The sequence below is a fragment of the Ichthyophthirius multifiliis genome (genome assembly GCF_000220395.1).
Source record: "Ichthyophthirius multifiliis unplaced genomic scaffold scaff_1120509250970, whole genome shotgun sequence".
NCBI lineage: Eukaryota > Ciliophora > Oligohymenophorea > Hymenostomatida > Ichthyophthirius > Ichthyophthirius multifiliis.
In genome coordinates this window covers 85-13,557 of record NW_004086327.1, presented here as the reverse complement: position 1 = coordinate 13,557, position 13,473 = coordinate 85, and the positions used below count along the sequence as shown (strand labels likewise).

Genomic DNA, 13,473 nt, shown 5'->3' with positions numbered 1-13,473 from the left:
CTATTTATCATTTTTAATTAAATATTTTTACCATATTTAACTTACAGTTTTTAAACTATATATATTATATTTTACAATCTGTAAATTTTTTTCCTCTTTAAATTTATATGATAACGTCTAATTATTGTTATTAAATCAAATTTGTTATAATAAATTAATTTTAAATCAAATATAATGATATTGGGAGTGATGAAGACGAGAAAAGAAGTATTAAAGTTGATTTTTATTATTAAATTTAGTTATTTTAATTTTAAAAATCATATTTGATTTCGCGCGTGTGATAAATAAATTTATTTATATGCAAAACATTAACATATAAATAAATTTACATATAGTGATGCGTTCAGGATTATAAATAGAATTCTTATTTCCATTCCAAAAAAAGTTTTAAATTTTTATTTATATTTATTTATATAATGTTTTGATGCAAAAATAGATTTTATGCACATTTCTAGTTGTATATTTTGTAAAGTGTCCGTTTTTTATATAATTAATATTATATTAATCATATAATATCATAAACCAAATATATTGCTAAGAAAAATTTATCATAAACAAATTGGAATACAAAAAAAGTTATTATACTCCAAACTAAGTAGATAAAATTTGATAAATAAATGAATTTGATTACTATAAATTAATATTAGAGTAAAACTAATTTTTAAAATATATTATCAATTTTAACATATTAAATTTATTAAAAATTAAATTGTAAAAAATGACATTATATTAAATAAAATATGTTTTAAATACAAATAAAAAAGAGTTTAATAAACATAGTTTTTTAAAAAGAAATAAAATATAATTATTTATTATAATAAAATATAAAAAAAGCGATGTAATTTTATATAGCTTTTATATAAGTTTTATTTTTCAAATTTATTTAAACTTTAAATTTAATATATTAAAAAAAATTAAAAATCATACTTTTAAAATATTTATTTTTAAATAAAAACTAAAAAAATTAATAATTTTTAAAAAACATAAAATTTAGATACAAAATTTTTTTATAATATATAAATAAAAAATACAAATACAAATTTTAAAATATAAATTATATTAATATAAAGTAATATTAAAAGAAAAAAATATAAACATAGCAAAATATTATCGATATTAATTTATTTTATAAATATTTTATAAACATATGAATATACATATTAAGTAAATCAAGAATATTGAAATTATATATTTTCAATTTTAAAAAAACATATAAAAAAAGGTTAAGTGAAATAAAATAACAAAATAAAAATATATTTATATATATATAAATATATTATTTTTTAATAAATAATTTAAAAATAATTTTTTAAATCTTTTTATATATATAATATTTATTTTATACAATAAAATATTTTCTCATTATAATATATTCTATTTATTATTACTTAAATTATTATTAAATAAAATTTAATCAATATTATTGATTATATTTTTATCTTAATTAAAAACTTCAACCTATTTTATATTAGTAAATAAATAATAAATATCATAAAATATGCAAAAAAATAATTGGAATTAAATAATATAAAAATGAAATACTATAATATAAAATTAATTAATTTTTAAATTAAAATAATAGGATTTATATTTGTATTTTAACAATTTTAATTTTATTAATGAAAATAATAAAATTAAATAATTTTATTATTATTAAATGATTTTAATATTTAAGGCGATTAATATTATAATATTGTATTTTTTTTAAAAAAAGCAAAATTATTAAAAATTTTTTATATCTATTTAAAAATAAATAAAAAACATGTATACATTTATTTTAGTTATAATAAAATTTACACTATAAATAATATATTCTTAATTTTAAATAAATTATTTTCTTTTTATTTTAATTAAAAACAAATTTATTTAATTGTGTTAGTTAATAATTATTATAATTACACGAATTTTGTTTATAATCACTTTTTTCTATATAATAGTAAATTCAAATCAGTAATCTATCAAAATTAATTGCTTTTTAACGCATATTATTTTTTATAATTTTTTTTATTTTTTTATATATATATTAAATAATAATTTAATTTATTAAATTCTATTAACTTAATTCTTATATTATTCTTATTTTTTCATTGTTATTTTTTTTTCTATTATAGAATAAATAATTTTTTATATATTTATAAAAAAAACAAGAATAAATATAAAGCATAAAATATAAAATAATCTATTTTTAATTTAATAATAAATGAGGAGAAAAAAGATCACAATATAAAATATATATAATTATTAACAAAATAATAATAATAATAATTTAAAAAAAAAAAATTACATTAAAAAAAATTACATTAAAAAAAATGATTTAAATGCAATAAAATAATGTTCAAACATTAAATTATCCTTTAAAATAACAATTTTTAGTACAAAATTAAATATCTCACTTAAATCCAATATAGTTATTAGTAAAACCAAACGATTTTACTAACGTTTATAATTAACAAAGTGATACTTCTGATAAATCTACATGCTATGACTAAGAAGAATATAAAGAATAATAAGAAGATGATTTTTTTTTCAATATAATTAATGCAGGAAAAAACTAATAATAGTATAAAAATTATAAAACTGAAATGTGTAAAAATTGGTCTATTTTTGGTTCTTGCAAATATAATGATAAATGTAAATTTGCTCATGGAAAAGAATAATTGAATTAAAAAGCTATTTCAAGTAATTAATATAAAACTAAGTAATGTATCCAGTATTTTGAACTATAAGTTTGCAAATACGGAATAAGATGTAATTTTTCTCATTAAAAATAAGAGAAGAATAATAAATTTATATAAAAATTAAATTATCCTAACTTATTTAAATTAAATAATAGATTATAATTTTTCAAAAATCTTACTAATTCATAATAATTTAATTCCCAATCATCTAATTCTTATTGAATGATTAAGAACAACTTTAATTATTAAATATAAATTATTAAAAAAAAAATCTAATTTATATACATATATATTAATTTATAATAATATATATAAGTAGAAAAAATTTATTCATTATTTAATTTATTCATAATTTTATTTATATTTTTTAAAAATATTTTTAGATAATTACTTGTATTTATATTTAAATTATTTAATATATTTCTTTTATAAATATTAAAATATTAATAATTAATACATTATATAAAACTATCTTAAAATAGAACGAAATTAAATATTTTTTAATGATATTAAGTTAAATTATTATTTTATATATTTATAAAGATAATTTATTATTATTTAATTTAATTTTATTAATATCTTTTTTTAATAAATATATTAAGTTTAAAAAAATATAATGCAAATTTGCTTAAAAGAATTTAATGTTTTATATTAAACTAAAAAAATCCTATAATTTTGAGAAATAATGGTTTAATATGTAATATATATAAAATATATTATTTTTTTCTAAAACATAGAATATATTTTTCATATTAGAATTAATAAATAAATTATTTTATTATAATCAAAAAGGATAACTTCTTTTTTTTTTTTAAAAAAAAAAAAAATCAATATTATAATAACATTATAATTCTTAAAAAAAAAAAAAAATATCAAATAATTAATATAAATAAAATTCAAAAAAAAAACAAAAAAACTTTAAATAAAAAAAAAACTATTTTTCTTATAAAAAATATATTTAAAAAAAAAGAACAAAAAAAAAATGATAGAAAAGTTACTTGAGGAAAAACCAAAACCTCGAATAACAGAGATTCTTCCTAATACAAAGAGAACTTAGGAATTATATGCTAAAAAGCAAGCCGAAGAGCGAAAAAAGAAAGCAGAATTGGAACAATAATTAAAAGCCCGTCAAGAAAAAGAAATGTAAATTCATAAGATGTATGAAGAGCGCAAAAAGAAAATGTAATAAGAAGAATAAAATAAAAAAGAAGAAGAGCGAAAGAAAGCTGAAGAGCGTTAACAAATATCAACTTTAAAAGGAAAATTTGGTAATATGATTAATGATTTAAAATAAAACTCGACCACCTTAGATTTCACAATATCAGGATCGGATTTAAGACCAGCCCAAATTCCAATTCTTGTAAAGGCTGTAGAAAAAAACTTTTCTTTAAAGGATTAAATATGTGTCGTAAAAATATTAGAGATAGTGAAGGTATTGAAATAGCTAATAATCTAAAAAAAAACTTTGTTTTAGAAAGATTAGAACTTGAAGGAAATTTACTTGGTCCTAAATCTTGTGCTGCTATAGCAAATTTATTAGAAGAGAATAATACTATTAGAGTTGTTGATTTAGAAGGTAATGACCTTACTAATGGAGGTAAAGATTTTCATGGAATTGAAGTTTTGGCTTAGATTTTGAAAAAAAATGATACTTTGTTATGTTTGAATTTGACTAATACTAATTTGGATAAAAATTGCAGTCAAATGTTGTTAGAAATGCTTGAAAAAAATGATACTATTATTAATTTAGATATTGATCAAAATCCCAATATGGGTTTAGAAGATGTGAGAAAAATCTAAGAAAAATTAAAAAAAATAAATAAGATTATGATGATTAAAGATTAGAGGAATTTCTTGAAAGGAAAAAAATGAGTATTGAAGAAAATATCTCGTAAATTATTCATTAAAATCAAGAATCTAAAAGAATGGCATAAGAAAATATTAATGTAAGAATAGAAGCTTAAAGATAAGATAAAGAAACAAAATGGAGAGGCTTTTTGGAAGAAACTAATGTAAAAAATAAAAAAATATACGATAAAATTGCTAAAGAAGTATTTTTGGGAGGAGGAAAAAAAAAAAGAAAGAAAAAGAAAAAGAAATGATATTTATTATTTTTTATTTAATGTGGATATATAAATATATTTATATTATGATTATATTTTTATTTTTATATATGTAGCTCTTATTATTCATTAATTAATAATGTATTATTTCATCTTTAAAATTATTAAAATTAAATATATTCGAAATTATATACAATTATCAAAAAAATTATAAAAAAAATAATAATTAAAAATACATAAAAAATATAAAAATAAATATCTATTTATCAAAAATAATAAGATAATAAGTCATAGAGAAATATGATATTTTTTAAAAAATACTGATTTATTAAAAAAAAAAAAAAAATTATTTTAATTAATTTTAGAAAATACATAATGTTTTATCGATGTCAGATAAAAATATATATAAATATAATATAATATTGATAATTTGATTATAAAAATATATTTCATTAAATTTATAAAGAATATATATTATATATATTTATATATATTTAATATATATATAAATATAATATAACATATTTAATATATTATACAATAAAATATATAATATTTAATATATTTATTAATATGTATTTTTATATTAATTTTATCTTATTTAATTATAAATGTATATAAATTAAAAAAATACACATAACAAAGTAAAATAATTTTTTTAAATTACAAAATATAAAAAATCTTTTTTATAATATTTTTTTTTATTAAAATTTTATTTCAATTAAAAAACATTTATATCTGGTTATCTTAAATTTTTTAATCTTATTTTTAATTTAGTAACTATTAGTATTTTATAAAAAATAATAATTTTATTATTTAAATATAATATTTTTTTTGTAAATAATAATATTGATTTAATATATATTAATATAATAATAAATATACAATATTTATAAATTCATTATAATACTCAAAAAAAGCAAATATATAATTATAAATACTTTATAAATAAAATTTTAATTTTAGAATTAATATTATTATTTTATAAATAAAATTATTTTAATATATAATTTAATATTTAATGAGCAGCTATATAATTGCAGGTTCAGCAGATAAAGAAGAAATGGCTATAGTAAAAAACCGAATAATATCTAGTTTTTTAATATATTTTTATAAATAAATCAAAGTGTGAAAATATTCTTAATTAAATAAAATCTTTATTTTTTAACATTGACTTTAGAATAATAATTAAAGATGAATCTGAATGGAAAAACTACATTAATGAAGTAAAATAAAAATAAATTATAATATTTTTTTAATAAATTATTTATAAGATTTGCAGAATATATGGATTTAAAAAAAAACTAAATCCAATAATTTTTACTTTAGATGGATATTTAATTGGAAGTTTAGAAAATTTCAAAGAACTAGCTTTATCTAAATTCGGAATTGATAAATATGATAATTTAGTTACAAAAGAGGTTAAAATTACTACATTTTACATTAAATAAATTAAATATTTTTAAAAGATAAATATAAAACAAGTATAAAAGCAATTAAAAATAAAGAAAAATAAGGAAAAAAATAAAAAAAATTTAGAAGAAAAAATTATTGATAATTTAAAACACAATCTAGATATACAATATATAAAACCTACTTTGGGAATATTCAAACGTATAATAAACGAAGGATTATAAGTAAAAATTGATTAAATTGTATATTATATTGTAAAAAAAAGTTTTATATAAGAGAAGAACAAAAAATACAACCAAAAATTATATAACCTATCAAACAAGAAAGTAAAGTTAATAAAATAATTATAAAAAAAGGTAAAAAAAATAATATATATTTGAAATAATAGTAAATTTATATATATAAATATATAAAAAAAATACATATTTAAATATTTATATAATCAAATATATATTTAAATATATATAATATATATATATATATTTATTTATTTATGTTTTTTTTTTTTTATTTATTTAGATGATTTAGATTTATAATTTATAGCTGCAAATGATTATTTTCTGCCTGATCATTCATTATATGATGGTATTATGTTAAATTCTTTAAAAATTTGCAAATCTTAATTAAACTAAAAGTATTTAAACTAGAAAGAAATGGATTAAATTCATGATACAATTTTAAATGAATAAGAAGAAGAAATTGAATAAATTTCTAATGAAAATATTGATGAATAAGAATTATAATAAAATGAGATTTTTCAAAACTAAGAAAATCCTGAAGAACAAATGCCAAGTTATTAAATAATAGAAGATATTCTTTTAAATGAAAATGAAAAAATTGAAAAAAAACTAATTGATTTATAATAATACATGATAAAAGATGTAGAAAAATATTTTTATAAATTCATTCATTATATTATATATTTTTTAATAAAAAGCTTAAAGATAATTATTATTTATGTTTTGATCCAAATCCTTTATTTGATTCATAGATGATTATTTTTGAAAATTATGATATAAATAATAAAGAGAAACCAATGATAGCTTATTTTGATAAAAAAATAGAAAAAATAGATAAAATGGTAAAAAATATAAAAAAAATATGAAGAATTGAAAGAATTATAAGCCTAATAATAATCCATGACATTAGATTTGCCAGAACCTATAAGCTTTCCTCACAAAAGTAGATTAAATAGGGATTTTATTGATATATTTAAGCCTTTATCTAAACTTGATTTCGAAAAAATAACTAAAATATTGAAAAAAGTAGATTGTTTTATAACTTTTTAATTTCTTCCTTTTGAATATAAAGGTTATTTTGATTTATAGTAAGGTGTAATAAATGTTTTTTTAAGAAAATTAATTGCTAATGCATATAAAAACGAATGTTTAATTAAAATTTTATCAGAAAAATAAAATGAATAAGATCCATAATTTAGTTATATTTCAATTGAAAATGTAATAATTCATAATAAGTCTAAAGGATAATAAATAGATAAAAAAATTTTAAAAAGTAAATTTAATTTATATTTTTTTTTTTAAAAAAAAAAAAAAAGTTTAATGCATTGAATTTCCTCATTTAATATATTTTTATAAATGTGATTCTAAAATAAAGTTTAAAAAACTATCAAAATATTATAAAAAGATGGTTGAAATATTTATTTAAGAATTCAATTTGGATAAATTAAAAGTTGGATTTAATATCATTTTTACTAATCAATTTATGATGCTTATACCTATAATTAAACCTTATAAAATTATTGAAAGTATTCCTATATTCTAGCATCCTTTATCTTATTTAGGATATTTACTTTATCCATCTTTTTAAAACGATGATGTGAATATTAAGCCGTTTAATGATTTATTAATATAATGCTAAAAATGATAAAATATTATAAAATATTATAAAAAAAAAAAAAAAAAACTTATATTTTTTTTTAAAAAAAATTATTAATAATAAAATAAAATAATAAATATACAGATTGATAGTTATAGCTTTTATAATATATTTTATTTTAAATTTAATAATATAAATTCAATTTAATACTAAATATTGTTTATATTAAAATTCATTTATTTATATAAAAACATCCTATATAACTAAAAATCAAATTTTAAAGACTTAGTATTGACTTTATTTTTTAAAGCAATTATCTTTTTTAATTATAATTTATTTTTTAATATAAACTATAAAAATTAGTATCTTTGTTATTAATAAATATAATTTAATTATATAATTGTTTATACTATTAATTTTTTTTATAAGGGTTTTTGTTAAAATAGTGGAGATGCTCTGTATGACATTTCATATAATATAATTATGTTTAAAAATGCTAACATAATTAAATATTTTTTGTCAATTATATTGATGAAAATTTAGGATAATTATTTTTAATATATATAGGATGTTATAATAGAATAATCCATTTTAGAAATTTAAGTGTATATTATTATTTTAGAATTTATCAAATATTTATTTTAAATTAATTTAAAAAAACTTTCATATCTCGATTTTTTATTTTACAATAATAAATAATTTTTAAAAAAGAAATATATATAGAATATTTATTTAATTATTTAATATTAATAATATATTTAATTAAATAAATACATACGTATATATATATATATATATTTAAAAATCATAAAAAAAATCAGTTTCAAACATTAATTGAAACCTGATTTAATTTTTCTGTTATTAAAGTTTGTGTTTTGGCTAAGTTAGATAATACTTAAACTAATAAGACATCTTAGTTTGTTTTTTCTAAGCTTTTTTAATATTCTTATTAACCTAAATTTGGAATAAAATTCAGCAATCTTTTGATTTATTTTCCTAGATTTTCATCTGATTCGGCATTTCTATTTACAATATCTTGTACTTTCTTTTGTATGACAATCAAGTTCTAGTCTAACTCTTTTAAAAGTTATTAAACGTTTTCTGAATTTAAAAATCTTGTATTAATTTAAGATTAATTCATTTATTGAATAAACATTGGAACTAAATTACAAATAAATATATAAAATAAAATTTATAAAATTATTTACCTTCATTAAGTTTTTCTTCACTAAATTCAACATTAACTGAAATATTTTTAAAAGGTAAAATTCCACAAAATTAACATAAATCTAATTATTTATCATAAGATAAAACCTATTTTATAATATAAAAAATATATATTCATTTATACTAAAAATCACACTTTTAAATTAAAATTATTGTTTTTTAATTTAGGATCTATTGATAATATTAAAGGAGAAACTAATCCTGGCTAAGTAACGAATCCTACTTCTTTTTAACTATAAAAATTCGATAAATTAATTAAATCACTTTCTAGTCTTTCACTCTCAGTAACAAATCCTCCTAATAAACTTTCTTAAGGATAAACTGAAGAATTATGATTAAACATTATATTATGATAATTTGTATCTAAATATTGCTTTTGCTTTTTTATTGAAATTAATTTATAGATATTTTTTTTTTTTATTATACGTCTTCTTTTTATTATTTTTCAGGTACTGAATAGCAGTTTGTTATTTCTATATAAGAAGAATGTACTATTCCAAGTAAGGAGCCCATTACTTTTTATCCTTAGTTACGGTAAGATAAATTCTAATATTTGTAAGGGAACAAGTGGATGAACTTTAACTGTATTTTGGGATTATCCTAGGTTTAAATTTAATAACTCTTCACTCATATTATTTTTTTATATTAATATTTTATTTTATTTTCTTTATTTTTTAATTTTATATGCAATTTTATATCAATACATATTTAATTTAAAATAAAAGATATTTTTTTTATATATATATAAATAATATTCACAAGGATTGTAAATTTATATGTATTAGATTAATAAACATACAATAATATTTTATTAGAAAATTATTTGTATTTTATATAATCAAAAATACAATATAATTAGTTATTTTTTAGTATTTTAATATTTTCATATAAGTAGGATTTTTTCTTTTAAAAAGTTAATAAATTTATATTATTAGTTTTCTTTATTTAGTCCTAACATTTCACTATTTAAAATAAATAATTTATAAGCATCAATTATTAAATCTCTTTAAGTATTTTAATAAAGAAAATATTGAATAGATTCCAATTCTTATTTTTAGATAAGATTTTATTAATAGATAGAATTTAAATATTCTTTAATTTTCAACTAAATTATTTCTGATTCTTATTAAAATAAAATGCTTTCAATTTATTAGTTTGTTTCAGTTTCTATTTTATTAATTTTTTATTTATCAGATTTTTTATCTAATTCTTTAATTAAATGTAAAGTATTTTTATCAAAGTAATTAATTTTTTGCAAATACAAAACCCTTTTTTCAAATGCTGAATTTACTGTTTTTATGACATTGTCTAAAAATAACTAAGCTACTTATTAATATAAAATATTCTAAAATTAAAAATAAATAGTGTAATCTATTTCACATTTATTATCGTTAATAGGCTTTATATCCCATATGCTTTTTAATTCTTTAAATAAAGATATATTATTTGAATAAGAAGATATCTAATAATTATCTTTTTCAACATTACAATAAACATTAGATAAATATGAATCTTAATATATTTTAAAACCTACATATAATTAAGCCTCAAACTATTTATTATTTGTTTTTTTTGTTATTACTGATTCACTACACCATGGAAGAAATAATTTATAATTCTCTACTTCGTAAACTACTTAAAAAAAGTTTTATGCTTTAAAAGGAAAAGTAGACTTTTATTTATAATGAATGCTTCTTTTTAAAAGTAATGTAAACATTTATTTTTATAATATATATATTTTTTATATTTTAATATTTATTTTATATCAATAATAATTAAATTGTTTTTGATAAATATAATTGATTTTGTATATTTAATTATTTATATTGGTTATTTTGCCTATTTATTATTAAAATTGAATATAAATCTTGAAAAATAATAATTATAAAAAAAATTAAGAATTTAAATCATTTTTTATAAGTTTATTCATATTTTTAAAACAACAGAAATATTATGCCATAAAAATTATATTTTTATTTATAAATTTATTATAATATATGTATATATAAGATAATCTATATTATTAATTCTACAATATATGTGAGTTTTTATTTTATTAATATATTCAATTATATTTAATTTTCTATTTAGAATATAAATCAAAAAAGTATTAAAATTATAAAATTAAATTATATATATATGTTATTTATTAATAAAAAAAATATTAACTTTTTATCTTATACTTTTTTTAATTCTCTTATATAGATTATAAAGGAAAATAATAAAAAAATTTTAAGGTTTTTAAATACTTCTAATATAAATAATTAAGAATTAAACTTCCTAAAATAAAAAAGCTTAGAATATATAATTATACTATAATATTAAATAAATTATAACTAATTTAATCTTCACACATATGCCTAAAGTAAAGATTTATTTAAATCACTTGTTTTCTAAAACATTTCAATTTAGATTTCTTATTATTAAGAAGGTCCAGTTGGATTGTATTTAGACTATTCTGTTTTTGCTTTAAATCCCATTTTTCTAGGCTTAATAAGTCTGAAATCTTTTTTAAATGTAGATGCATTGTCCTTAATGACATCAAGAATATTAACTTTTTTTATAACTCCATCAATAAAAGGTTTATAACTAAAAGCTATTCCTCCAGCAATAGACATAATAACCATTTCAAAGCAAACTAAAGTGTTCTATATATATTTTTTATTATTATTATATTTATATATATTATTTTTTTAGAAAAATAACTTCTATCCCACTAATAATTCTTTATTCTTCAAAAAAAATAGAATTTTGATCAAAACATTCTAATAAATAGCTTCCAAATAATTACAAAGTAATTGTCTGCCAAAAAGTAAAAAATAAAATAATTTTTATTGTTAAGAATTTTAACAAAGGATGAAAAGGACTTAAAGGTTTTTTTAATGCATAATAAAACAAAATTAAATAATAAAGAGAATAAGTTACAGATATTGCTATAACAATCTTCATAAAAATTTCTATACCATACTTATTTATTTTTTTAATATACTTTTAATTTATATTTTATACTATAAATGGAATCGAATATTCTTAAAAAATAGCTAATATTATTAAAATTAGCGAACATATAGGTTTCAAAACAAAGCATTATAGTACGAATTTCTTGCATCTATATGTAAAGTATTTTGCTTTTGCAGTGCTTTTTAATATATAATTAAATTAATTTAAAAATATTATATATATATATATATATATATTAAAAAATGATAAATAAACCTTGTTAATTTATATGGTTTTGTACATTTATTAAATGGAAACATATGATGTATTTCTTTTTAAGATTAACACATTAATATATAAACTCTTTCATCTATAATTTATTACTATATAAATTAAAGATTTTAATTTTTTATATTTATTTTTTACTTATTCTTAATCATATGCTAAATAAGAAAAAATCAAATAAAAAAAAGTAAATAATAAAAATGCTTCATATACATCCCTAATTAATGTTAAATATATTTCTGCTTCCTTAGCATTTAAATTTTATTTTTAATATAAATTTATAAATTATTGTGTATATTAAAATAATAATCGATATTTATAGAGTATAACTTTTAGTTTAATATTTATTAATATTTATTTTTAATATATTAAGTTTATTACATTAAAAATAATAGAAGACATAGAAATTGTTGCGTAAAATGGAGCCATAAGTAATATTACTATAAATATTTTTAAACAAAAAATTATTAAGTTTTTACTAATAATTTTTGATTAAAAATGAGGATTTGTAAAATGTTAAAAGTGTCTTAATATATAATAAAAAGAAAATATTAGAGATATAAACATTAATATTCCTGCTATTCCAAAATTATATTAATAACTTTATTCTAAACAAAAAGAATCACATTTAAAATAAAAAGGGCAAAACTTTTCACCTAAATTATCTAAATTTTGTTAAAAGTTTTGATGTTAAAAATTGGTAAAATTATTCATTTTATTTATTTATATAAAAAATAATTATTAATATTTATAAATATTTATTAAATTAATTATTTATTTATTTATTATTTTATTTATATTTATTTATTTATTTATTTTTATTTATGTTTTTTTTTATATATTTTACTATATTTTTTTATAAAATATTTAGATTTTAATATTTTATAATTTTATTTCTTGTTTAATTTTTTTATTTAAATTAATTATTTATATATATAATTTTATTTTACTTTTAATGCATAAAATATATAATTTTTATTTATCTATTTATCTAATTTTAATTTATATATATATATATATTTTATTTTATT

General features: G+C 14.7%; 4 protein-coding genes across 4 annotated transcripts, besides 25 other annotated features; 2 read left to right on the top strand and 2 right to left on the bottom strand. All coding sequences in view use genetic code 6, as the record gives it.

Annotated features, from left to right (window-relative positions):
• Window positions 1-1,046: 1,046 nt before the first annotated feature.
• Window positions 1,047-1,079: a microsatellite.
• Window positions 1,080-1,633: 554 nt separating this feature from the next.
• Window positions 1,634-1,671: a microsatellite.
• Window positions 1,672-2,272: 601 nt separating this feature from the next.
• Window positions 2,273-2,311: a microsatellite.
• Window positions 2,312-2,951: 640 nt separating this feature from the next.
• Window positions 2,952-2,991: a microsatellite.
• Window positions 2,992-3,001: 10 nt separating this feature from the next.
• Window positions 3,002-3,040: a microsatellite.
• A 620-nt stretch (window positions 3,041-3,660) lies between these two features.
• Window positions 3,661-4,550, top strand: IMG5_121770 (hypothetical protein; the record flags this gene model as incomplete). Its single annotated transcript, XM_004032418.1, has 2 exons — window positions 3,661-3,946; window positions 4,072-4,550. 2 exons carry the CDS (start codon window positions 3,661-3,663, stop codon window positions 4,548-4,550), a joined length of 765 nt encoding a protein of 254 aa, XP_004032466.1.
• A 195-nt stretch (window positions 4,551-4,745) lies between these two features.
• Window positions 4,746-4,777: a microsatellite.
• Window positions 4,778-4,942: 165 nt separating this feature from the next.
• Window positions 4,943-4,990: a microsatellite.
• Window positions 4,991-5,175: 185 nt separating this feature from the next.
• Window positions 5,176-5,230: a microsatellite.
• Window positions 5,208-5,275: a microsatellite.
• Window positions 5,209-5,260: a microsatellite.
• Window positions 5,209-5,279: a microsatellite.
• Window positions 5,209-5,293: a microsatellite.
• Window positions 5,211-5,307: a microsatellite.
• A 223-nt stretch (window positions 5,308-5,530) lies between these two features.
• Window positions 5,531-5,592: a microsatellite.
• Window positions 5,540-5,592: a microsatellite.
• A 90-nt stretch (window positions 5,593-5,682) lies between these two features.
• Window positions 5,683-5,740: a microsatellite.
• Window positions 5,741-5,760: 20 nt separating this feature from the next.
• Window positions 5,761-8,454, top strand: IMG5_121760 (hypothetical protein; the record flags this gene model as incomplete). The annotated part of the gene is made up of 5 exons (XM_004032417.1): window positions 5,761-5,813; window positions 5,869-5,967; window positions 6,016-6,162; window positions 6,802-6,946; window positions 8,420-8,454. Exons 1-5 carry the CDS (start codon window positions 5,763-5,765, stop codon window positions 8,452-8,454), a joined length of 477 nt encoding a protein of 158 aa, XP_004032465.1. The 5' UTR covers window positions 5,761-5,762.
• Window positions 7,210-7,252: a microsatellite.
• Window positions 8,038-8,063: a microsatellite.
• Window positions 8,455-8,813: 359 nt separating the features above from the next.
• Window positions 8,814-9,919, bottom strand: IMG5_121750 (mov34 mpn pad-1 family protein, putative; the record flags this gene model as incomplete). The annotated part of the gene is made up of 4 exons (XM_004032416.1): window positions 9,644-9,919; window positions 9,354-9,596; window positions 9,199-9,304; window positions 8,814-9,091 (listed from the first exon to the last, which is right to left on the bottom strand). The coding sequence occupies exons 1-4, from the start codon at window positions 9,728-9,730 to the stop codon at window positions 8,814-8,816; spliced, it is 714 nt and encodes a 237-aa protein (XP_004032464.1). The 5' UTR covers window positions 9,731-9,919.
• Window positions 9,920-11,565: 1,646 nt separating this feature from the next.
• Window positions 11,566-13,156, bottom strand: IMG5_121740 (transmembrane protein 184c, putative; the record flags this gene model as incomplete). Its single annotated transcript, XM_004032415.1, has 6 exons — window positions 11,566-11,865; window positions 11,924-12,356; window positions 12,434-12,540; window positions 12,584-12,688; window positions 12,824-12,882; window positions 12,922-13,156. 6 exons carry the CDS (start codon window positions 13,154-13,156, stop codon window positions 11,566-11,568), a joined length of 1,239 nt encoding a protein of 412 aa, XP_004032463.1.
• Window positions 12,241-12,278: a microsatellite.
• Window positions 12,602-12,644: a microsatellite.
• Window positions 13,157-13,197: 41 nt separating the features above from the next.
• Window positions 13,198-13,286: a microsatellite.
• Window positions 13,214-13,302: a microsatellite.
• Window positions 13,216-13,280: a microsatellite.
• A 109-nt stretch (window positions 13,303-13,411) lies between the features above and the next one.
• Window positions 13,412-13,472: a microsatellite.
• Window positions 13,412-13,473: part of a microsatellite that runs on past the window's edge.